This window comes from Chaetura pelagica, unplaced genomic scaffold (assembly GCF_000747805.2).
Source record: "Chaetura pelagica isolate M959 unplaced genomic scaffold, ChaPel_1.0 scaffold139, whole genome shotgun sequence".
In the NCBI taxonomy this organism is placed as follows: Eukaryota; Metazoa; Chordata; class Aves; order Apodiformes; family Apodidae; genus Chaetura; species Chaetura pelagica.
This window is the reverse complement of record NW_009970717.1, coordinates 481,976-508,735: the sequence shown is the minus strand read 5'-3', so window position 1 is coordinate 508,735 and position 26,760 is coordinate 481,976. Positions and strand designations below refer to the sequence as shown.

At 37.6% G+C, this 26,760-nt stretch overlaps 2 protein-coding genes across 2 annotated transcripts; one reads left to right on the top strand and one right to left on the bottom strand.

Moving 5' to 3' along the window:
* The first annotated feature begins 361 nt into the window (after nucleotides 1-361).
* Nucleotides 362-20,588, top strand: RHPN2 (rhophilin, Rho GTPase binding protein 2). Its single transcript, XM_010006223.1, has 15 exons — nucleotides 362-430; nucleotides 2,258-2,373; nucleotides 5,533-5,661; nucleotides 8,792-8,867; nucleotides 9,858-9,935; nucleotides 10,601-10,725; nucleotides 11,616-11,782; nucleotides 14,681-14,868; nucleotides 15,364-15,520; nucleotides 15,971-16,090; nucleotides 16,188-16,382; nucleotides 17,073-17,149; nucleotides 17,949-18,095; nucleotides 18,899-19,054; nucleotides 20,337-20,588. The coding sequence occupies exons 1-15, from the start codon at nucleotides 362-364 to the stop codon at nucleotides 20,586-20,588; spliced, it is 2,052 nt and encodes a 683-aa protein (XP_010004525.1).
* A 3,412-nt stretch (nucleotides 20,589-24,000) lies between these two features.
* Nucleotides 24,001-26,217, bottom strand: LOC104396383 (chromosome unknown open reading frame, human C19orf40). Its single transcript, XM_010006222.1, has 4 exons — nucleotides 26,118-26,217; nucleotides 25,319-25,458; nucleotides 24,861-25,013; nucleotides 24,001-24,243 (listed from the first exon to the last, which is right to left on the bottom strand). The coding sequence occupies exons 1-4, from the start codon at nucleotides 26,215-26,217 to the stop codon at nucleotides 24,001-24,003; spliced, it is 636 nt and encodes a 211-aa protein (XP_010004524.1).
* Between the last annotated feature and the right edge of the window lie 543 nt (nucleotides 26,218-26,760).

Below are 26,760 nucleotides of genomic sequence, written 5' to 3'. Positions count from 1 at the left end.
AATGAAGCATCTAGTATCCTGTTGACAAGAAATTAAACAGTAGGTGTGGAAACCACTGAGAAGTTCGGCTGCCAGATATTTTAATGAACTGAACATTAACATTCTTGGGCTTGTCTGAATGTAAACCAAGTACAAATGTTGTCTGGGAGAAGTAAAACAAAATTAAGCATTTTCTTGGACCTGTCTGCTAAATAACTTCTTAGTACACAGAATGTGTGCTTTACACAAGGGGGAATATTCCCCAGATTGTGTATTTTTCACGTTATTTTGTAGCAACTCGTTATTTTCACTGTCCTTTATGCAGACTTCTATCCATCTGTTTTCTGGCAACCTGGTTACAGTAAAGAATTTAAGCCTGCAAATGAACACAAATCAGCTGAGTGTCCCCATCCCCTGTGTGAGAGATGTAAAATGCAGCTTTTTCCAAAAGGTAAAACACAAGTTCCTTATAGGCCTTGAGAATAAATGGGAGGTATGTGCTTGCAACAGGTGAGCTTATCCTGCAAACAGACTCCTCTATCCACAAGAAGCCTTTCATCACCAAGACAAAAGTGCAGCACTTCCAGGCATGCTGGAGGTGATATGATACCTCACTCTGCAGTGCCTTGCCCTCTTAGGCCTCAGGGCTGTTTTTACATTAAAGCTTCATACAGAGATAGTGCCTGGTCCTGAAATGCAGGGAAATATCTGCCACTTTTTCTCTTTGCACAGAGTTTAAGCTTATTGCAGTTTTGCACTCATTATTCAATGGGAGCCTGTTTGGTTTCTGGGCTGGAGCTTGATCAAAGGTCTACTGAAATAAACACACCACTTCTACTGAGCTTCATAGGCTTGGGAATCAGGCAGTTGACCTTCCTGAAAGATTTCTCAGAAGTAGAGCTGTAAAAAAGCATTTGAATTATGTAATTAAACTTGTTTAGCACATGGAAAGGGCAGGGAATTCCGGAAAGAAGCTGCAGCTTTATAGAGAAATAAAGACAAGGGCAAGACAAGTACACATTTAGGTAGGATGCTTGGGCTAAGTAGTTGAGAAAGAAGGTGGAAGGAAGCATCACAGACCTGTACAGGGATATAGATATATGACAGGCCCAAGATGAGAATCACATATTCAAACTGAATGCAAAAAAGCAAGAGAAAATAATTGGCAAGGTTCAAAAGAGAAATGGCATGGATAGAAGGAAAGAAGACTGAATACCAGTAGAAGAGAAAGATTATACAACACAAAGTGAGGAAAAAGCAAAATAGGAAAAACAGTGGCAGCCCATCAAAAAATTGGCTAGGAGCAGAAGGTAGTTTGTGGATATAAGACCATCTTGCACCTTGTGCCTTGCTTATGTCTCTGTGTGTAAAGGAGCATAAAATATTTGCTAAAGGACTACTTTTAATCTGAGTGAATGAATGAATTTGCTACATGTGCATGTTGTGCTTGTTGTCAGTGCTTTCTCAATGAAGAGAGTGTATACTGCACACCCAAGCTTTGGGCCTCTGCTATAATTGGTATTTCAATGCAGAAACATTTCTGCAGTAGGAGTAATTGAAGGTGGCATGTTTTCTGGGCTTTTTTTTCCAAGTTATCTGGCAAATGGTGCTTTTGAAGATGTTTGCACAAGCTTCATGTCATTTTACCTGTTCATTGCAAGCTCTTCAAAGTAGACATTTAAAATGCTTTCTCAGTTGATCTAGCATAATCTAGATTGATCAGCTCATTTCTCTACTGTCAAGACATTTTGCTTTCACTTGCCAACCCAAATAACTGAAATTCAAGCAGATGACTAAATCTTCACGTTCTATTTAAATACTTGCTTTTGTTGTGCTGGTATGTCATTGCCTGACCGCTCATAATTAGAGCATGCTGAGAGACTTTTAAATGCTCTTATGCCAAAATTTAATTTTTCTAGTCAAAACCAAATAAGAGGGAGAGGTCCAGAATAGTGCACACACAATTTAGTGGCTGGAGTACTTTAGGGAAGATGTGTATCAGCTCTGAGCCTCCTTCTTGTGTAATGGATGCTCACACATGCACATGAGCTTTAAAACCAACACTTTCTGGCTGGATTTTAGTGTCAAATACTTTGGTCATCATGTCTCTATTGATTTTTAATGACAAAGTTTGAGAAAATAAACACTGTCAGTTATTCATCATTAATGTCAATGTAGTTAATTTGTATTCATAAAGAACCCATGCCATTCAAGTTCAGTTACTCCCTTTTCAGTCTCTTCCAATACCAACAAAAAAAGCTTTTTTCCTTAATTCTAGGGATGTAATCCTCTTGCTGAGACTGGTCGAAGCAAACTGCAAAATCAAAGAGCTGTCCTAAACCAACAGATCTTAAGAGCAGTAAGAATGAGAGCTGGTGCTGAAAATCTTTTAAGGTATGTCTCATGACTCCTGGTTCTCTTGCCTAAACAACAAGTTGGGGTTTTTTTTGCTGCTTGTTTGTTGTTGGTCTTTTTTTCTTTTTAAAAAGTGTCTTAGCTGTTGCTCTTTCCTAGTCTGCCTAACTGCTCCCCTAACATGCTGCATAAACGACTGCTGGATGCTTTGTGAATATCCCTGAAGTTTTTTTTAATGCTGTAGCTCTGTGGAGTCATTCCCTGCCACAAAGTGCATTTTCAGAGCTGTTGTGTTGTAGCAAATGATCTGAATGTTAGACTATCTCACATTTCTCTCTGATCAGCTTTGTTGCTAGTGATAATGGCAAGTGAACCTTGCTGAATATTGTAATGAGTCCTTTTTACACCTTAAATCAAATAAAGGTATTTTTATTATGGTGCTGCTTTTTCCAAGACCCTTTAAGGTCTGTGCTCCACAGTGCAGAGGACCATCAGTTGCCTTACTTATTCCATGTAGCAGAATGTAGCATTCCATGTAGCAGAGATAGAGGAGTAGCAGGGTAGCACTCATCTAATTTGAGCTGGGTTACAGTTGCCACCAAATTCTTGTTAAATTTGAGGTAACTGGAAGAGGCTTTTCCCTTTATCTCTTATATTTTGTCCACCTTTTTTTTAAAGACACAGTTTATGTGACTGTCTTATAGGAAAGGCTTTATGTTGATTCTGTCTTCAGGGTATTACATCCTGTGATTGACTGCTTATCAAACAATCATGTAGTTTTCCAACAAGCCACCTATCTAAAAATTTCCTCAATACTCATCTGCAATAATCTATGTTCCCTGTTTTTCTGCGACTGGAGTAACAATGTGTCTCCAAGAACAAAAATCTAGTCAGTATATTTCCCTTAGATAAGCGAAAATGCTTGCATAAATTCTGTGTTCTTAAACTTGCCATTAATTGATGGGTTGCCCTTTGCCTCTCAGCTCTTGGCAAGAGAGCTGGTAGGTCCAAAGCTTATGTAGTTTTAGTGACTGACTTAATTTTGGTTTGTTTTCTGGTAATTGACTTAAGGAGTAAAATTCTTTTATCTGCTTTGGAAACAGGATACTGTTCATTCAATAGATGTTCCTGCATGGCAACTCAGGAGTGTTTTGGAAAGGCTATGGAGATGAGTAATTTCTAATGTGAACGCTGGTTGCTCTGACATTCAACCTAAAGATGTCCTGAAATTCAGCTCCTGATACCAATATTAACTTCTGAAATACTGAAGCTGCTATTGACAAGGGTGGGAACTTAAGCCTATTTGAAAAGTAGAGGACCAGACTTATTTTTAAGTTATTGGAAATATAAAATTAATTTACACCTGTTAGACTATTAAAAATGGCTAGTTCTTTGAAGGAAGCATTTTTTAAAGTAACCTGACCACTAGAGAATTCACATGACTAGATATATTTACATTCTCCTAAGAAAACATAAATAAACAAGCTTTATGTTTTCTGATACCATTTGCATTTCATCACATCCTAAAAGAAACCAACCAATTGCTGTCCACAAGCAGCCTCTTACAGCAGCACATGAGAAAAAACTGGCAGTGCAGGTTTCTTTACTTTTGGCTGAGAGTAAATGCTGTGCTCAAAACAAATAATCCCTATAGTGCAAAGATTTTTGGTTTTAGAACTTCTGAAAGTCACCCTTCTCCTTTTTGTTGTCTTTTGTTCTGCAAGTTCTGAGTGAAAACTGAATTCAGAGTAGTAGACTTAAAAGGATCTCAAGGATATCACATTGCCCCTGTTGCTGTGTTTTGCTGTTTGTCATTAGAAAGTATGCCTACAGTGCAAAAACATGAAAAGGTAGTAAAATGAACTGTAAACTGGCATGGATGTTAAGAGCAATATAGCTGTATTAAAGAAGTTCACCAGGATGGAACATCGGGGTTTCTGAAACAGATACTCTTGTGTAGGATGGCAAACTAGACCAAATGTGAAGCCTTAATAGCACCATAATTCAATTGCTGCTAGCATCAGAGCTGCCTATATCAAGGAAGATCCACTCCACCCTATATTTGTGTCCAGCTTGGCTTATACAGGAAGCATATGTTAATACTGTTTAAATTACCCAATCTCAGGTATTCAGTGAAGTAAAGCATAGAAAATTCACAGATAACACTTATATAATATGAAGGTTAGAATTTTAGCCTTGGAAAAACTAGTTCTTCACCAAGATGCTCCACAAAACTGGAGGATTGTTCCAAGTGAGCCTAGATGTATGACAGGGTTCTTCATAAATATGTATGAATGTGAATTTTATCCTAAAATAAAGGTAAAAAAAAAACCTGCAAAATGCTGCAAACTCATTTTAAATTTGTTATTGTCTAAATTTGTTATTGTCTAATGATTTGGACTCTCTTAATACAAGGGTACAATATCTTAAGCCTGGATATCAATCAAGGCCTTTTGTCTTTAACTCAAATCTGTGATTATAGGTAACAGTTTAAGTCTCTTGAAAACAGTAATACTATTTGGAGAATCAGGTTAGAAATAGTGATATAATATCCTGGAATACACAAATAAGAAATCACACAGAAACATTTGGAAGGAGGGGGCTGGACACTAACATCTGCTGCGCTAGCAGTTCAAAATGCTGCCATGTAAACATATACATTGCAAAGGAAATAAGCAAACAAAAAAGATCTTATTTACATCTGACAAAATAAAATTACAGAGAAAATTGTATTAAAAAGAATATCTTTCTACCTGTGTATTTGTTTTAATACATCCTTGTAGCAAGAGTGTTACTCAACAGATCATTATTCAATTTATAAAGTGAGGAAGTGTCTTTTGTAAAAATATCCCAACTCACCACACCTCCACTCTCCTAACTTCTTCTAGGAAAAGATCAGCAGTTACTCTGTTTAAGATGCTTTAGTTTTGTTGATTAACATATCTGAAAATAAGCCTGATCCTTAATCACGTGAAAAAAAATGAGCACATAGCAAACCACTATCCTAGGCTCTCCCTGGACAGAAGAACCTAATAAATTCTGAAACACGAGGTCTTCTATCATCTCTTTATGGCAATCAACAAAAATATCCTAAAAATGCTGAGAATGCCAGCAAAGGGGTCAGCCAAGCTTATGTACAAAATCTTTTCCTCAGCAATAAAAAAGTAAATAAAAATACATGCCTCTTTCTTTCTGCAGAGCAACCACCAACAACAAAGTACGAGAGCAGGTACTACTGGAACTGAGTTTCGTAAACTCGGACCTGCAGATCTTAAAGGAGGAATTGGAAGGACTTAATATCTCAGTAGAAGTTTATCAAAATACAGAGTAAGTATAAAGCTACGTTACTGAATTATTAACAGATCTTCTGCTTACCCTTGGAAACAAAATTGTTTCTAGGTGAACATGAATGCTAGATAACTATGTGAAATAATAGGGAGCTTGATAGGAAAAGAACATACTTGATGGTAGATTTGTTGACTAAGGGTTAGTCTGCATATTTGTGTTTCACTTGGGAAAGGTATGTACCACTAATCCTTAGATATGGAGTTCCTTTGTGGAGGAGGGTATTGCGAGAACAGAAAGCTCTTGGGGCTCTATGGGGAGAAACACAGCACCCAGCAGCACTTCCAGTACTAGAATGGCTAATTGGTTCAGTGCAATCTGGAGTGAGCAAACCCAGTGATACCTGTTCTCAAATGCAGGGCATGTAACAGTTCTCTCTTTAGCTGGAGAATAGAAGTACACCACTGATTTGGACCTTAGAGCAGACTCGAGGTAATCTTTATGGTATGCAGGTCAGTGACAGAAATGCATAAATTAGCTCATTAAAACAGAAATTTTTAGTAGATGAGCTTGTATTTTTTCTAAGATACTTTTCCAACTTTAAAGAGCACACAAAACTTCAAAATGCAATGGATTCCTCAAAGATAAAACATCAAATCTAAAGGGTATTCATTGCCTGAATACTGCAATGATTTCTCTATCAGTTAAATGTCTCACTGCTAAAAATACTTACTCTGTGATTAACATTAGCAGCTCAAGAGACAAATTCAAGTGCTTCATATGATAGGAGTCTAATTTTGGGTCGTGTTAACACTGTTCTTAGTTAGGTGTTAATATCCAGATGGACTAAAAAGAATTCTTAATGTAGGGGGGAATCTTGCACTGAATGCTGACCTGATATAAAATATCTAAATTTCATTTTTCTCAAAAAGAAATTAGTGCTAAAGTTCCTGCCCTCCATACCTTGGCAAACTTTGACAGCTTTTTAATGCAGAAACATTTTTTGTTCAGGATTTTACCTGGTCTTCATAGAGGCATGTAAGAACAGAGAGCAGTATGAAAGATCTGACTGTGGAAATAAGAGCAAGACTCCAGAGTACTATTCATTCCTTCTTCTAGCTAAAGAATATTTGAAATATTTGGATTCTCAATGAAGGGTGAGGAGTAGGTCAGGCCCCAAGGCAGGCAGAAGCCTTGGTTTTTATTCTCTTCTAATCCCACTTCCCCAGTCTGTTTGGAATGTTGTTTTACCTTTATGATTCTCTTCATTCTAAGCACTAAAGGCCTTTTATCTTCCATCATCTAAAAGTATTCATTCCCTCTGTAATTGCTCTCTAGCCTTTAATAACACATTGCTAATAATAGTTGCTCTCTGAATCTACTGTTGATATAGTCCCTAACTTGAGGCCACACCCACGTTGCTGGGTTACACTGTATTGTGTTACACTGTCTGAAGGCTTGGCCTTCCCAGCACTTGCACACATCTCAGTTGGATTGAGAAGCATGATGCTATTTCTGCTTCATTCTGGAAATCCAGGATCACCTCCCTAATTGTTCAGTGCCCCCATGATGCTGACGCCATGGGTGTGGCACCAGAGAAATTCAGTTCCCTTGAATGACAAATGCTGGTGTCTACAAGGTCTGTGGGTGGTACTAGAATTCATCATATCAATTGAGATTTTCTCACTTCCTTTTGGGGAAAAGGTCTTGATATAATCTGTTGTAAAAGCATTGTGATTCCTTCTAAAAGCCTCATCAGAAATCAGACCATTTGCACTACCTGCAGTGGTCTCTTGGCTCTGTATCCTGGAAGTAATTTTCAAGCTAGCTGAGCTACTTCCTGGGTTTTGCCAACCACTTTAAAGACTCTGCTGAAGAAACTGTATTCCTACTCCCACCCTCCTGAGATGGAATTCTCACCCGTAGGACTTTGCTGGTAAGATCATAAACAAAACACATCTGTGGGTTTTGTAGTTGGTAATGGAACACTAAACAATGATCTGGACAATCAATCAGTTGTTCTCAGGAAAAAGGAAAATATCAGACAAACTTTGCCTGACAGTGATCTGTTAAACCTACTCGACAAACTGTGTATCTGGAAGCAGTTCTGATCTTTTAGTCACACTTCTCATCCTTATTCTCCTTTGACATTTTAGAGGTTAACACCTAGCATTGTCTGGAAACTAAGTAGTACTCAGACTTCCTTCTCTTAGTAGGAGTTGTTAAAGTTGATGTACTTTGGCTCTGCTTTTCCCTGTGTTAGACATGCATACATTCTACATATGAAACCATTGGTAATATGTAAAATACTGATGTTAACTACTGATAATGATCATAGCTCTTACTGTGGCAGATCTAGCAGCTGTGGAGTTGTTTTCTGTCCATACAACTTGTGCAGGTATATAGGTTCAGCTATATAGCAGTAGGCCAGTCTTGGAGTCTTCTTTTCATTCCTTAAAGGAAAAATAGGGTCAAATAAAAAAAAAAAGTGCAGACAAGTAGCTTTCTTCACTCTCTTCTTGAGAGGTCACAGCACATTAAGCAGAATTTCTTGGTCAAGAAGAAACTGTTACCAACTATGTACCTTTTACCTTAACACCCATCAGCATACAAACTTTCATGAAACACAAGTAATTATCTTATGAACAGACACCTGGAAACTAAGTAGTACTCAGACTTCCTTCTCTTAGTAGGAGTTGTTAAAGTTGATGTACTTTGGCTCTGCTTTTCCCTGTGTTAGACATGCATACATTCTACATATGAAACCATTGGTAATATGTAAAATACTGATGTTAACTACTGATAATGATCATAGCTCTTACTGTGGCAGATCTAGCAGCTGTGGAGTTGTTTTCTGTCCATACAACTTGTGCAGGTATATAGGTTCAGCTATATAGCAGTAGGCCAGTCTTGGAGTCTTCTTTTCATTCCTTAAAGGAAAAATAGGGTCAAATAAAAAAAAAAAGTGCAGACAAGTAGCTTTCTTCACTCTCTTCTTGAGAGGTCACAGCACATTAAGCAGAATTTCTTGGTCAAGAAGAAACTGTTACCAACTATGTACCTTTTACCTTAACACCCATCAGCATACAAACTTTCATGAAACACAAGTAATTATCTTATGAACAGACACACAGAAAACAAATATTTCTGATTTTTTTTTTTTTTTCCATAGAGAGACTTTTGCCATTCCCTTGGTACCTCTTGGCCTGAAGGAAACCAAAGAAGTAGACTTTACACTCCCCCTGAAGGTAAATTTTAGAGACAAATTTCAAATACTTAACAGAAATAACTGATTTCAGATTTGTTTAAAGAAGTAATTTATGTACAAAATAATTTTATATTTTATTTGCCCTAAAACTGAGATCACAACATGTTAAAATTAACCATCTATTATTTGGATTGTTGCTCGTATCTAACTAGGACAAGGAGTCAGAAGATGTTATAAGAAATCTCACTTTGGAGATGGGAGAGTTAAAGCAAAGGGAGTAAAAATTCCTTCTACAGTTTTTGGTTCCAATAAGACTATTGATTACTTCTGTAAGTGTGAAAGGAAGCAGTACTGAAGGTTTTACTTGGCACAATGCAGTGATACTCCAACTTGGACTAACAAAACTAGCTCAGTTGGGAAGCAGGGTTGCAGCACTAACACCGCTTGTTTGTTGGCTAATGTACTTTGGCTGTTTGAGCCACCTTCTGTACTTTTTGGACTACTGTGTATTCTGCAATTTAGATTTTATCTCATGGTAAACCATCTTGTATCACTGTAGCATTTGTCTCCGCTTTTGCTTCCCTAGGTTAATCTCCACAGTCAGTTATCTTACCACTTTATGCCACTGCAGCTTTGTTAATTTAAGTGGAATTGCTCTAATATAGCTGACAAGAATTTGGCAGTCTCCTTCTCTTAACAAGTTCTTATGGTCACTTGATTCCCTTGTTATTTTAGTTAACAGGGTTCATTTGTCCCCTTCAAAACCACTAAGTCGTGTTGTTTTAAAACCCAATGGAGTCGATGTAATAGGTGTTTGGCTCCTTTACATCAGACTGAAATTTTTGTCTCAGATACCAAATCAAATTATTAGTTTTAATGTCTTTTTGTAGTCTCATTGTACTGTTAACTGGAAGGGGGCAGACACCATGCAAATCAGAACTGAATAAATTTATTACTGTTTGCAACTGCAGAAAAAAACCAATAGCTTAGCTTAACTTGAGATATTCACATTTTAAAACTTTTTTTTAAGGACTTTATTCTGGAACATTATAGTGAAGACGGTTCTGAGTATGAAGATGAAATAGCAGATCTCATGGATCTGAGACAAGTAAGTTCAAGTATGGCATACCATGAGGTCTTTTAATCTACAGTTGTACATAGCAACAGTTGTGTGGAATCAGAATATGCCATTATTACAAATAACTTACCATATTCTTCTGGAATTCCATTTCTGAGCTATAGAACATGGATCCCCATTGTCCAAGAGCTTGACAATCTGAGTAAAGAACAAGCAAAAAAAAGGACAAAGTTATGTAAAGTGATTGAGTTACTGACACAACTTTGTAAATCTAATATTTGTCTTGCCTACTTGTTCCACTTTGAAGTATTTTAAATTTAGCAGGAAGAGTGTTGAAGTGAATTAATCTGGCAAAATACTGTAGTAGAATGGTGGTTATTTCTAACTATTGTATTTACTAGAAGCATAAACTTCCTTTGTAGCTTTCATAAAATCCCTGCAATCTTTATTTCATTAACTCTGAGACTTGCCAAACAGATCCCTTTTGCTTCCTTAAAGGCTACCTGCTATTTATGTGCAACTGAAAAACTCTTCTTTGGCATGCATCCACATGGCCTTAAGCTTACTGTTCTCAGATTCCACACATTTCTAAGAGGTGCAGAAGTCCAAAGGAAGCAGAGCCTTATCCTTGGTGTTTCAGTATTTACCCCGTAACTCAACAGAATAAACTTGATTTCAATCCATTGTCCTTTAAGGCCTGCCGCACTCCCAGCCGAGATGAAGCTGGCATTGAGATGTTGATAAGCTATTTCCTTCAGCTTGGTTATGTAGAAAACAGATTTTTCCCACCCACCAGGCACATGGGAATTTTATTTACATGGTAAGTGTGTAGTTCATGTTTGTCTTTTGTCTTGTGGTGTGTTTTTTTTCAGAACACTGTTAATCAGTAATTGTCTTCTGGCTACTTGGAAGCATATCACTGTGTCTCACCCTCCCTGCTCTGTGTTGTCAAGTTGTTGGTTTTTTTTAGCATTAAGAGCAAACCTGAGCATCTTACACCATTTTCATGCTTAGAGTGAAGCCATTGGCTAGATTATGATTTGGGCTACTGGTTGGCACAGGGAAAAAAAGCCAGAAAATAATCTTTGTTTTGGATAACTGCAGATGTTTCCTGGACTCTGAACCTTGGTGCATGAAGCAGATGGGAAATGGGTCAGACCTCAGTTTCCCTTCTTTAATTTGTCATTTTGGCCTGACGAGAGGAGGAGCAACTTAATTTATTATAGTGGAGTGTTTTCTACATCTATGAGCAAAGTTTTACTCTGAATGCAGAATTGGTAATTTTGTGATGACTACCATGCAGCCAAGAGGAACAGTTAGATTTCTATACAACTTCAAATAGAAACTTTAAAACACAAGCTATAGAGCTTGTACAAGAACATGGCAGCACATATGGACGGTTCCCTGGTATTCACTCAGCCTCTGTGGTGGGCACTTGTGTTAGATACAATATGCTTATGCATATTGTTCTATGCATATGCATATATGTTATAAAACCTGCTGAAAACTAAGCCTCAAATTAAGTTCTTATCTGGCTTGCAGCATCTAGATCATCCTCACAGTACATAATGGAATTTCTACTCACCTTCTTTTTCAGTGAAGCAGAACAATTATTATGAATTCCACTACTATTTTTGGAAAATAGAATGAAATTATCTATTGTTTCAATGGACTCTGCTTTAACACTTCTTCTAATATTTATTTCCCAAGGTATGATTCCTTCACAGGTGTCCCAGTATGTCAGCAAAACCTGTTGCTTGAAAAAGCTAGTATTTTATTCAACATTGGAGCCCTCTACACCCAGATTGGAACAAGGTGCAATCGACAGACCCAGACTGGACTTGAAAATGCTGTTGATGCCTTCCAGAGAGCTGCAGGTACAAATTTAAAAATATTGGAAAGGTCTTTATGCAAATGATCCTAATCTCATCCTGACACCCTGCAGATTTCTGCCATGCTCACTGACTTCATAACACAAAAGAAGGAATAGGTTATTTCAAGAAGCCTACTGATGAGATGAGGCTGTAATTCAAAACCGGGAACCTGTAGTCTGAACATGCAGATAAAAATAGTGAATACTGTGGTTAATGATCAACAAACTGCAGTTCAAAGGTCCAAGTAATAGCCCTAACTTAACTCCTTCATTGTTCAATCTTTGTTTCACCAACACAGCTGCTTTTACCTCAGTGATACTACATTAGTGTAAAATCTGTACAAGAAAATGTAAAGGGTTGATAAAAGCCTTAAAACTTAGTTTTCTGTACGGTCTCTGGCGAAATTTGAAATTCATTAGAACTTGACTAAGTATTTTCCATAAATCCAAAGGCAAACAGGCTCAAAATACTCAAGCTCTGTCCCAAGTGAGGAAGAATACAATGTCTAATAAACAGTATCATATCCCTTGAACTAACATGTTATAGAAGCTTTTGTTTTGGTTTTTTTTTCCCAGTAGATTTTAATAATTTTTTCTTAATCTTTGCCACACGTAATGCTTTTAAAGATACAGTACATATTAATTCATAGAATCATACAATCTTAGGGGCTGGAAGGGACCTCGAAAGATCATCTAGTCCAACCCCCCTGCCAGAGCAGGGTCACCTAGAGTACATCACACAGGAACGCATCCAGGTGGGCTTTGAATGTCTCCAGTGAAGGAGACTCCACAACCTCCTTGGGCAGCCTGTTCCAGTGCTCTGTCACTCTTACAGTAAAAAAATTTTTTCGGATATTCACCTTGAACCTCCTATGCTCCAATTTACACCCATTACCCCTTGTCCTATCACTGGTCATCACTGAGAAAAGCCTAACTCCATCCCCCTGACACTCACCCCTTACATATTTGTAAACATTGATGAGGTCACCCCTCAGTCTCCTTTTCTCCAAGCTAAAGAGACCCAGCTCCCTCAGCCTTTCCTCATAAGGGAGATGTTCCACTCCCTTAATCATCTTCGTAGCTCTGCGCTGGACTCTTTCGAGCAGTTCCCTGTCCTTTTTGAACTGAGGGGCCCAGAACTGGACACAATACTCCAGATGTGGCCTCACCAATGCAGAATAGAGGGGGAGGAGAACCTCTCTTGACCTACTAACCACACCCTTTCTAATGCACCCCAGGATGCCATTGGCCTTCTTGGCCACAAGGGCACATTGCTGGCTCATGGTCATCCTCCTGTCTACCAGGACCCCCAGGTCTCTTTCACCTACACTACTCTCCAGCAGGTCAGCCCCCAACCTGTACTGGGACATGGTGTTGTTCTTCCCCAAATGCAAAACTCTACGCTTCCCCTTGTTGAATTTCATCATGTTTCTCCCCGCCCAACTCTCCAGCCTATCTAAGTCTCTCTGAATTAATTACATAGGTTGTAAGATTTATTTCTGCACTAACAATCTGTGGCTGTTGGTTTCCACTGTATTGGTAGCATTATCAGCTACAAATTGTGGAACACACCATTTGATTGACAATAAACCCTTTCTTTTGAGTACACCACTATAAAAAAAAGTAGTTCTTCATGCATTTACTAAAAAAACTTTTGTATCTAATCTAAAATAAATTTCAATACCTGAGAAATTTATCCATTTTGCTGCTGCTGCTCCTTCCATTTTGCAAACAAAACAATCACTGCTTTTCACTTAAACATATTTGCAGAGCAGAATTCACCATCTGAAATGCATCATTTGCTAGCACAGCACCTTTGCAGGGCCCCAAAGCAATGAGGTCAGGAGGCATTTCATTGTACCTGTGCACAGCTCCGTAACACTTCATTATGTTGGTAGAGACATGATGCAGAGCAGGTATTAACTGCTTCTCTTTGCTTAATGGAAACCATTGCACAGAGTTTATCCTCAACAAAGCTCTATGTGCAGATGCTCACAGCATAAGCAGAAATGTGTTTATAAATTATTTTTTGCCCCCTGTACTCTCAGTAGGACACTCCAGCAGTACTTGGGGTGTACTGGGCAAGTTTGGGTTGTGTTTTTTTTTGGTGCAAAAAGGCAGAGATACACAGAAACTGAAAAACCTCAGAAACTGGTAGTAGGAAAATATAGCACAACATGGCCAGAACTAAATGTAGTGGCAAGAATTAAGATTACAGAAGCTGGGACACTGAAAAAGCAGAGGTCTTATCATTCCGGTTTTGTAGTATTATCGGCAATTAGGAGACCAGTAGAACTCACTAAACCAGTTGGATGACGTGCGTGCTGAAGGTTATGCTTCCATCCATGAAACTGTTACTTAATATTTGCACTACAGTTAGTGTTTGTTTTTAATGTGATGAATGATAGAAACAATATGTTGTTAGAGCCAAATGTATAGAGCAGAATCTGGTTTTCCCCTATTAAACATATTGTTCTAGTTTACTTACAGGGAAGGAACTGAGCTTTACTTGGGACACACAATGCACTTAGCAGCATCTGAAAAGGAGATTAATAATTGAGTTTACATGTTTGTTTTCTTCCTTCCACCCAAAGGCTCTGCTGTCACCCCCATTATAGTTGCATGGATTCCTTTTTCTTGTCCTGTGCCCTAGCCTAACACTCCAATATACAAGTCACATTTAGTTTAGCACAGCTTTATAGTCAAGATAATAAGCAAATCTGAAGGCATTGCCCTTAAAACTTACAGCTTCTGTTGCTTCTGTGAACTGATTTTGAGAACTGTCCCTGGAGATGTTGGATGGGAATGCAAAGCAAAACTATTAATTACTATGGTACATGCTAGAATTAAGTTCACTTGTTTCTCTCCTTGTAATGCTGACAAAACCATTTTTCAATTTCAGGAGTCCTAACCTACTTAAAGGAGACCTTTACTCATACACCAAGTTATGATATGAGCCCAGCTATGCTGAATGTACTAGTAAAAATGATGCTGGCACAAGCTCAGGAGTGTGTTTTTGAGCAGATTGGTCTTCCTGGAATACGCAATGAGTTTTTTACACTGGTGAAAATGACACAAGAAGTTGCCAAGGTAAAATGATATTTTTGGATTCGGTCAGTTGGAGTTGTTTGATCCATTAAAGCAGCATTCACTGCCTGAAAAGCTGTTTCCTTTGCATAAAGGATAGTAACCCAGTTTTAACTAGACAATGCAAGCTTAAGGCTAGTTTAAGAAGTGAAGCACAAACCTACTGAATAATACGCTTCACCCTTTTTCTCAGATCCATTAACCCAATGAAATGTATCCATAAATTAAAAAACATTTATGATACAGTGATTTTGTTGAACTGTGAAGCCATATAGATTGGCTAACTTAGTCCATCTGTTCCTGTACAAAATTGACTTGCTTTTGCTTGTAAGAGAAGAATGGGAGATGGAATTTCAAATTCTCTGAAAAGTTATTTCCAACCCTTTCTAACCATTTTTCCCCCTCTGGTGTGATGCACATGAAATTATCTTCCTTATTTCAGTTCTTAATAACTAATGTTAAATACTTTTAATACTTCAATTCTGTGCTTTATTTTAGGTGGGAGAGGTTTACATGCTGGTTAACACTGCAATGAATCAGGAACCAGTGAAAGAGAATATCCCCTATTCCTGGTCTAAACTGGCACAAATTAAGTCAGACCATTACAAAGCTCTGGCACATTACTTCATTGCCACCATTCTCTGTGACCATGAATGTAAGAATTGTACATTTTTTATATATTCATATAAATAACAATAATAAACACAATAAGTTATAATTTGGTCTACAAATAAGACTAGGAGCCAGGAACTTTGCAGTTCCGATATATGTTGATTTGTGGCCATTTTTCTGTTCAGATATGAGGCTGTGCTTTTTTGTCCCTTGCAGAAGAATGTGAAGGTTCAATAAACTTAACTTTTGTGGAAACAAAAGGAATATTATATCCATTATGTCCTACTAAATTGTTCAGTATATGTCAATGTGGCACATAAGTATTACTTGCAAAACTGATAAAAGTCCTAAAAACTTGTAATTCACTTTAATATACGTATAAAAATATTTCACTGCATTTGGAGAGAAGAGAGTAAAAACTACAACAATACACCTAAAGGAACAGGGCACCAATAGATGTGTAATGGTTAATGCTCTATATTGATTATTATAGTGCAGTCTGGTGATGACGAAGATGAGCAGGAGAAAGCCTTGTCCCAGCTGTACGACCACATGCCTGAAGGACTGATGGTTCTCACCGTTTTAAAGGACAAAGTTCAGAGAAAACAATTAGGTAACTGCCAGTTTCGCACAGCTACTAGATACAATGTGAAAATTACCTTGCCTTTCTTGTCTGTGGATGACAAGCAACAATTTCTCATTCTTTTCAGGGAAATCACATTTACGCCAAGCCATTGTTTACCATGAAGAAGCTCTAAGAGTCTGTGGTCTGTGCAAAAAGCTTCGAAACATTGATGTTCTTCAGGAGGTTCTGACAGCTGCACATAAGCGCTCGCTTCTCAAATATGCCCAGCAGGAGACAGAAGATGACTTTCTCAGTCTAATCCAGGCTCCAGATATCCTTCGTAAGTGTACACAACTAGAAGTGAAGGGTATCTAACCATATGTTTACACCCTTTCATGGGGATACATTGTTATTTTATATGTATGTATACATATGTAATATGATCAATGCTTAACGTACAAGTTCTATACTGTACATTTGAGTTCAGATTCTTTACATCTTTCCTCAATCACAGAAAAATTATTTTTGTTTCATCTGCTTAACAGTGTTTCTGTCTCTGGCTACATAATTTTCTGGATAGATAACAATTGTAGTTATTTAGAATTCAGCTTTTTTTGGTGACTTACCTTGTGAGCCAGAAAAAATGGGGAAACTTTTAAAGCTAAAAACATATAGGGGAAAAATAATAATTGTTTCTTGTAGCACAACTCTTAGACTTGTCTAAGTTGTTAAGTCAATTTGACTGCTATTGGTTCTTCCACCTTAAACCAGCTCATCCAACTCTTTCCTCTTTGGAAGCAGTAGGAAAGAATGAGCACTGGTTTAAAATATTTCTTAAAGAAAAATAAAGAGGAGAACAGCGTATTCTGTTTGTAAATTATTTGTCTTACACCTTCCCACAAAAATTAGTGTTTTTACAGCCTGGTAAGAATTTATGAGAAATTTCTGTCTAGCTTGAATGCAAGCAAAATAAATGTGTGTCTTGTAACTAATACCTGAGAGAAAATTATTTGTTTTCTTTTTGTTTTAGCTAAAACAGAGCATAAAATAGAGACAATCACTCCTCAGTTTTCCAAGGTGAAAGTGAGAGACTTCTTCCACAGGCTGGTATGTAACATGCTAATGCTGACCAACCTCTGTCATTTTGCTAGCAAGTATAACCTCACTGTAATGTGAGGGAAAAGACAGAAGCATTTTAGCCTGAAAAGATGATCCTGTAGAAACTGGGTTTTTTTGAGAAGTTAGTGAAGACATCACTCCTAGCTTCAGAGCTGTAACTCAACTTGAGACTAGCAAAGAATAAAAGTGCCATTTGTATGTGGTTTTGCAGAGGATCCACTCTTGGTAACCTTCATAAAAATCCCATGAAGTTTCAGTGGATAATTGTATACAATTTAAAAGTGGGGAGAAACCAGTAGTACTTGCAGATGGGCATGCAGAATGTGTAAGGTTGTGTGCTTCCAAGCCAGCCTGTCAGGTAGCTTCATGTGTGTTGGTGTTGGAAGGAAATTGGGGGTTGTAGTTAGGATCAAAATATGCAACGTTTCATTAAATGTTGTCCTCCAAAATGAAGTAATATAGGACCTTATAATAAGTAATACAGAGCCTGCTGCAGCCAAAAGATTCTGCACACCTTAACAGAGATCTCATAACAACTTGGCAGTGCTGTCATCCCACTCTTTGAAGTATCACCTGAACAGTCATGAAGTAGGGCCTAGTACTTCAGGGGACACCTTAAACTTCTGGGATAAATCTCACTGTCTGTTTCAATGGAAGCAGCTGGAAGTTAACCTGAGCAAAACTTAAAGAACAAGAGCTTAAAGCATTATAACTTAAAAAAATAGTAATTTATACTCACACATGATAGTAAACTATAACCATGTGCCTGCTGCTGTGTTACCTCCAGGGCCCACTGACAGTATTCTCAGCCAAGCAGAGATGGACGGCCCCACGTACCATTCGCATCCACCATGAAGCAGAAGAGCTGGGATTCAGTCTTAAAGGAGGCTCACCAGTACAAATTTATTGCCTTGATCCAGTTAGCTCTGCAGCAGTAAGTACATTGGTGCAATATTAACAATTTATCTCCAGACTTTAGCATTGACATCTTTTAAATGTAACTTTGTCATATTCTTCATACTAGTGTATGGAGTATTTATTAAATTCTACTATACATCAGTATAGTAAATTAATATAATCTGAACACATTTTCAGTGCTATGTACACCTTAGAAGGTGAAGTAACTGTATCCCTGACATCACATTAAACTAGAGTTGACTTCTTTCTCTGTTCACACTTAATAGATAAAAAGTCCCAAATAATAAAAGCAAATGTTATTCCCCATCTAATTCAGGAAGTCAAAAGAGATAAAGGCTTTAGAAAGTAGCAAGAACAGTAAGGATGAAGATCAGGAAGGGAAGGCAAGGTGGCATGTGTCCAAGGAAAAAGAGGGCAAGGAACCTATGACTGGCTTCTCATACAAACTTTTGGGGGAGAACAAAGGAACAAAACAGTACACAGTGATGAGCACAGTTTTGCTATAGGAAAGACAGAAGCAACCACAGAAGTACAAAAAAACCCCTGAAGAAACCAAAATAAAAACTGCAGAAAATATCTCATGGGGGATGATTAAGTAGCAAAAAACAGGCTTCATTTACCTAAGGAGAAAAACAAGGAGGACATAAAGCCAAAATTACGTTTGTCAATGGTAACTCAAATGGGTAATTTGTGTGCTTGGAAAAGTTGTATGTGTCTACGTTATCTATACACTTTTGTTCCATGTGTCAGGCTAGCCACTGGTTCTACAGCAGATACTGTATGATGTTAAAAACAGTTTGTATGTCTTTGTAATTCCAGAAAATGGGTCTAAAAGAAGGCGACTACATTGTTTCTGTTGGTGGCGTGGATTGCAAGTGGCTTGGAGTGAATGAGGTGCTGGAAAAACTCAAAAGCGTGGGAGAGCAGCCCCTTGAGATGGAGGTTATCAGTTGCCAGGATACAACGGCATCCATGGTATGTAATGAGGCAAATAATTTTTGCAGATTGGATCTGTGAGAGTTTTTTCACTTTCCTGGCTTCAGTCCCTGATTAATGTTTACTTTCATGTAGTCAGATACACTATTTCACTGGTGAATATATAAAGCATTCAGGCATGTGTTCAGTTTTAAACATCATTACTTAGCAAGCTAAAGTACAGCCTGTGCGTAAGAATGATGGGATGGTGGTTGTTCCTTGTGGTTTTTTATTGGTTGGTTGCTGGTTTTTTTTGTGGTGGAGCTACTTGGATTAATTGCATTATAAATTCCAGGGCGTATTTTATTTTCCTCAGAGTTGTAGCAGAGGATAAAAATATTACCCTGTTCAGCACTGGATAAATCAATGAAATATAAATAGAACATCAAATAATACATGCTTGTTTTCTATGCACTGTCAACATAAGCAATCTGTGACTTTTGTATTAAATCACTGTATGTATGTGTATATATATACTGTATGTATTTTTCATTTTGGTTGACTTTAACTGTCTAGTCAGTTGCTAAGTTGCTGTAAAAGCTTTAAGCTAAGGAAAAATTATCACAAGATTAAAAAATGTTAAGCTCTAAACAGCTTAAAACTTATTTGCAGTGTGAGAGAACCTGTAGTTCAGCTAAGTCACTGCTTCAAGCTTCTAACATTCCCTGGCAAGCTTAGGCACTGAAGTATTGTTGGGATTAAGGTGCTTTTACTGCTGTTCAGTTTTCTTGTTTTGTTTAAAAAGTTGACTTTCCTTATTTTCAATAAGGAGTTACACACCTGCCATTCCCAACTGTTACAGACTATATTAGAATTGCTTCAGGGCACAGCTAAGGCAAGACAAATAAGGTTGTGCCTTTCAGGTATCCCAGAAGACTGTCCTACAGCAGCTCTTGTCATAGTTACAATCAACATGGAACTTGTCCAAATACAGCAAAAAGACTCCTTCACAGATTTGTGCAAGAACTACATAGTTAAGCTTTGTAGAGAGGTTAGTGTATATATTGTATAATTACACTAGAAGCCAGTAAATGCTAACACAACCCATAGAAAACATTCACAAGTCCCTTTATGCTTTGCACAGGATACTCTTGAGTCTACATGGGCAAAATCCACATCACAACATGCTGAAGAGCCTTGTGTTCAGTTAGTATGTCATCAGCATAGAAAGCTTGCTGTAGTCTGCCTTGGAAAACTGTCTGCACAGTAACCTTTTGTTATCTTCAAAGTTTTGACCCATTTTGGGTGACTGATTCTTATAATGCTTCTCTTTTTCCTACAGCATAATAAGAGTGCTACTTATTCCGTGGGAATGCAGAAGACATATTCCTTAATCTGTTTAGCCATGGGAGAGGATAAGAATGATCAGACCAAGAAAGCCCCCCTGAAACTGCCTTTTCTAAGTTGGGGAACTAAAAATAGACAGAAAGCTGCAAGCACCCTCTGCCTACCTTCAGCTGTAGCTGGAAGTTCTCAGATTAAGAAGAAGCTCTCTCCCTTCACACTTTTGAATACGGAAAGTTCATTGTACTGAATCTTTCAGAAGGATCTGTTAACAGGACATTTGTCTTTAAAATGTATATAAAAAACATAAATCAATTTTATACATACAAGTGTGTATGAATTCAGACAAATGCCACTGACTTCACTTACTGTGTATTAGGCTACTAAGGTCAGAGGCTGGCAAAAACTGTAAAACTTAAGTATTTGAAGGTCAGAATGAAGTGGTTTGGGAGACATGCAATAACAAGGTGCAGATGATAAAACTGCTCATATGAGGACTGGATTCCTTTGGAATTTCAAAATACAGTATAATTAGTAATTTTTTATAATTATGATAGATGAGTTATTTATTACAAACTTGACGCTGCATGCAAAGCAATATGGGACACATTAAAGTCATTAATAAATCACTTAACAGTACTTTAAAGAATCAATTTAAACCACAGGCAAGAGAGAATAACACTATTCAGCGAAACTAGCCTTGTGCCAAGGGGCAGTGTCCTAAAGGTGTGGGTTTTATGCATAGACATTCTGAGAGTACTAGGTGTATTCTACTGAATAGTTAATTTAATTCTGGAAGAGAATTAGAAGGCTTAGAAGTTAAAAGATCTTTTGAACTACAAAAGGCTTTTTACTCTGCTCTTTTCTGATCTAGATTATATTTTAAATGCCTGCTGATTCAATTGTTAAAAACAGGCTTAATTCCGAACTTGAAATTATTTAACCTACTTACCATATGACTTGTATCTCACTAGTCTTGATAAAAATGGTAGCTATGAAACCCATCTCAAAGCTGACATATTCCACTATATTGATCAAGACTACATCATGGTGATGCTTTAAAATATAAGGAAAAAGTGCTTGTGAGTTTTAAGTGGCAGAATATCTATTATCACACCAAGTAGAAAATAAATCAAATAGATATAAAATAATCCTCCTCCCCTTGGAACAACTGAGGAAGTATTTGCTATATATATATTAAGGAGGGAGACAAAAAATAACTGAGCATTTGAGATTCTTCTCTTCTGAAATTGAAATGAATTGAAAATTGCTAACACTGTAGTGTTAGTTAACATTGCCATCTACAGAGTAGATATATGCTGTTTGATACTCAAAACTTAAAATAAGGGGAAAGTGTGTCTGGGTGTAAACTTTAAAGTTGTCATTTATTTTTAGTTTCTTATGTAATAGGTGTAAATATGTTGACTTATTTAAGAATAAAAATCAGATGCTGCCATTTAGTAGTAGCTTTGGATTCTGTTACAGCTTGGATGATACGGCATAACTTAAAAGTTTTCACTATTCACTGCTGGCATATATACCTCTTGCATATTTCTGTAATGTTGCTTACAAAGATCTGAGAAACTGTCTCTCTTTAAAATTTATATTGTATAGTACAAGAACTTAAAATTTATAGTACAAGACTTGTTTCCTTACAAAGAGTATTAACATATTTCTGCAGTTCCCCTATAAAGGTTACCTAAAAATGTTATAAATTACTTGTAACTCACCTATTCGTAGTAGCTACTCTTCATGTGTAGTTGTAGTAGCACTTTTACACACACACACAAGCAGCAGCACTGATACACGAGCCTTGCCATACAGAATTCTATGTAGAGATTTACTTTGCATGTATGGTTAAAATTGCTATCCAGCTCATTAATGTTTAGCAAAGTTATATGAATCTCTGGCTCTTCATTTCTCTTAGCCCACTATGACATCTTCCTGCAAGTATCTCACCTACCCTTAGCTGCCTTTTCATTTCCATCATCACATTCACCAGTCCTTGAGCAAAGGTTGGGGTGGTGTCTTTTTTTATTTAACAACCCCCTCCCCTCAATTCAAGCCAAAATCTGGGCTTACCAACTGCCATACAAATACATTTTTCTGTCAGCTAACTAAACATTCATTCTACACTGAGTGGTAGCCAATAGCTAACTTAAGGCAAATATTAATTTCATTGCAAGTTACATTCTTGCTCAGACCACAGGAATATTTTTAACAAGTTCCTATCTGCAAGTATGTATAGGGCTACTAAAAATAAAGGTTTGCAATAGATTAGTAGTTCAGCCTATAACTCTATTAGTATTAATTGTTACTACTTCACTTGCACTTTATTTAAGGCACTGAGCAGATGGACAGTTGAAGTAGTAAAAAGATGTTTACCTTGCAACATCAATAGCCACTTACCTTGAATGTGAAATTCAGTCACCATCGCAAAGCAACAAAGTCTGAGAGGGAAAAAAATCTAAATAGATTTCTAAAGAAGCTTAACCATTCCCAAATTGTAAGAAATATTATCTTATTCCATAAATTCTGATATAATTTAGTAAATTAAATACTTATGCCTAAACTATATTTTCATGCCAAGTAAGGATCAGTATAAATAACAGGTGTATCTGCCGCCCCTCTAACCAGTGGATGAGGTTACTTACAGAGGTGCCAAGGGGCCATTATTCTTATGTCTTTAATTTACAAAAGGAGGCTTAAAATCCTGCTTAGCTGCCTTCCTGCTGTGATCCAAACCCCAAGTAGTATGAAAGAAGCTTTTCACACACCTCCTTAATTGGGTACATAAGGCAAAAGACAATTTTACCCTTACTAAACATGGTAAGAATACAATTTAAAATAAAATGCAAGATATCAGGAAGATCCTTCCTCCTCCTTACAAATAACTTTTGAAAATATTAATACTGGGATTACAGGATTAGCTTTTTTTGAGCAAAGCTTGCCATATTTCTTTGTAGTGCATTATAATTTAGCAATGCAATATTATTTATAATTTAAACATTATAACACATAATTAAATCATTAAAACAGATGCTAATTTATTATTATCCCAACCTATTCAAAAGCGCAACATGAATTAAGCAAGATTTTGGATATTACACACAAAAGAATAAATTTGTTAACACTCAGTGAAGAGAAAAAGGACCCAGAGAAATAAGTTAATGTAAAATCAAGGATGCATTATTCCAGTTGGACTGTCAAAAGGAATTCCAGAAAGTTATAAAACAAAGATACTACTTTAAAGCAATGTATGCTAACTTTTTTAAAGCATGGTAACTCGCATTTCCAATTACTGAGAAGATAACGCCACCCACATTAGCATTTCTGGAAGACAAAAGTAAGCAAGCAAATTGTTTTTCCATTTTTTAATGTGGATGCTGAAAAAGACAGCTCTCTCTCTGTTTTTTATGCAAGGTAGATGCAAAGCCCTTTACAGCTCTCTTTGCAAGGCTGTTTTCACAGCTCAAGCTACAAGAGCAGAACAACTGTAAAGAAGCAGCAGCAGAGAAATATTTAGACAATTGGTCAACACCCTCCAGTTGTTCTCAGGATTACAGTTGTTTTCATAATGTGGTTATTAAAAACAAAAGTTTATAATTCACAAGAAACAAACACACAGTCTTTGTTTTCCAAAACAGCACTACACATGCATGTCAGGAAGAGAAAAAAGTGTGTATTTGCTGTGCTACCGTTTGTCCAACCACTTGCTCAAGCTCGCTGACAGATGCATTACAAAGCCGGTGGATGCTTCCAAACTGTTGCAGTAAAAGCAGAGCTTTCGTTTTCCCAACTCCTGGAATTTGTTGCACTGTCCTAAACACTGATGGCTCTGCCAGCTGAGAACGCTGTTTACGAAGAAAGGGGTTGCTGCTGTGATCCTTACTTTGTTCACGGACCTGAAGCAAAACAAAACCGTTAAGTGATGCCGAGTGCCCTCTGCTGGAGCTCTGATTTTGGCTTTAAAAATCGTTTCTTTAATCTCGAAAGAGTTCAATGCAATCACTAGGAAGTTTTACAAACAAGCTCCCTCCTTAAGTGTGTGCCCGTATTAAGGCTTTTGATGCAGATCCACACAGTCTCACTGGAAAACCAACAGTTTCTTAATACCAACCGTGAATTAAAACAGTGATTTTGTCATCTTTTTTATGCAATCACAGAAAGGATAAAGGGAAAAGAGAACACAGTTTCCTCCGCAAGATCTCAAGTCAGTTTTGATAGAGACCCTAAGTGAGGATTGCCTAAAGCCATCCAGCGCCACCTCAGTGCACAATCATGTTGAAAAATCCAGTATCATACTCTTCAACTTTTTTTTTGGTTCCCAAATGAGCCCTCTTTCCTCTTTTCCATATTAGCATTGCACAGTATTTATTCCTTACATTCAAACAACAAAGTATGTTGCATTGCCTTAAGATCCCGAATGTTCTTTCTGAAATGAGTTATAATTGCGGGAAAACAGGTAATTCTCCTTATGTCCCATATTTTAATAATTGTTTGTCCACTAACAGAAACTTACTAGCTGAGTAATAAGTTGAGAAGCTTCTCCTTGATTTGCCACAGGAAGCAACACCATTCCAAGTTCTAGCATAACAAGCTTTTGTACTGCCAAGAAGTACTGATCAGTTATTGGGGTTTTCTCTACAATTACAATTCCCCTGAGACTGCTGGCCTGCATTGAAAGGAAATTAGAAGAAAAGACCTGGTTAATAACAAACTGATACAATGCAACAGAGAGAAAACTGCTGTCAAAAATAAGCAAATGCAAATCAGAGGAAGAATGGAGGTTGCAGCAACAGTACTGGAATTTAATACAGCATTATTACACTGCTGTGTAATTTTTCAGTTTTCAGGTGGAAACAATCACTGAAGTTACACTCCACTAGAATTTAAAAATAACACAAAAATATTTTCTGAAGTATGGAACAAACAAGTATGAATGGAAAACTTCTCCTTTTCTTTACATGTAGTACTTACGTTTCTAAACCGAACCAATTTTCGTTTGAATTCATCCCCTGCAACCAAATCTGCTTCAGAAATATATAAAATGCAAGTCCTGTTTGAAAGATGAAAATCCACAAGTCCCAAGCCATCTTCAAAGAGAAGTCTAATTTTCCCTTAAGGTGAGATTGTTAAAAGAAAAAAATAAATAAATTCAAAATTAGTTTAAAATCTGCTAATAACTACTCCACAGCACAATCTTCCTAACATGTCAGCAATCCTGGTGACGTGACAACTAACTTCATAGTCTTTAAAAGCCTTTCTTCTCTTTAAGCAAAATCAGCACAAGCAACCCAAAGTACTGTGTGATGTCTTTAGTAAAGCCAATTAATAGCACTCTCAAACTACAGATTTGAAAGTGCTATAGCTTCTCAGTAAACTCTGGAGTTCAAAAAATCATCAAATGTTATTCTGAAAGGACCATCTTAATTTAGTTTGCTGTACCAAGAGATGACAGCACGGTCATGGAATCCGTGTAAATTCAAGGGACTTCAAGGAAAATGCATATTCACAATAGCACCGTTTCTGTGGCTCCCAAGAAGCAGATACTTCTGCTTCTTCTGTACAGTGCTCAGCAACTCTGCAAACGTGAGAGAACTGACCACATAGATACATGAAAAACGAATTTTTTAGCCTGCTAGCATAGGCTGTACCACAAATACAGCACCAGTCAGGCACAGAGTAAAGTATATTCCAGCATCTTAGAAACTCTGGGTCACAGTGGGAAAATGCTTTGGCTGAACTGTTTTTCCTCCTCCAGTTTGTCTGATCTTACCTTGTAGCCTCTGGGCTATCTCTGATCCTCTCCACTTCTCATTTCCAACCACATGCCCATAAGGGACAGATATAACAGAAACGTTTGCTTTCGTTGTCATCTGACCTTTAATTCTTCACTTCAGTAGCACTTACACCCTAGTAGGAAATGCAGAATATATACTGACACATTTTTATTAACCTGCTTCAAAATGAATTTTATTATTAAAATGTGTAAGATGTGATGCTCTGGAAGAGACACCATCTCCTCCCCGAAGCTACTGTACAGCTACAGCTAACACAGCAAAACCGGTAGGCATTGCTATTTACTTGAATAGAGGCTGTTGCCTTGGAAGTTCCACTCCCAGCGTGGCCAGTCACTCTGAAGAACACCTGAGCTAAGACACACAGGTGATAAACCCCCCCACAACAACCCACACCGCCCTTCTGTGCCTTCACCCACCCTTGCCAGGAAGGAAGTCGCTTCCAAGCTGACTCCAGACCCATCTCCGGCCTTCAGCCGGCACAAGTCGCCAGACGAATCACTAGAAGGCAGAGACGGTTTTCAGGTCTGCCAGCTCCGTGCGGCGCTCAGGCCCCAGGGGAGGCCGCAGGCCGCGCGCGCCTCAGCGCTGCGAACCGCCCGCCCGCCCGCCCGCGCGCCT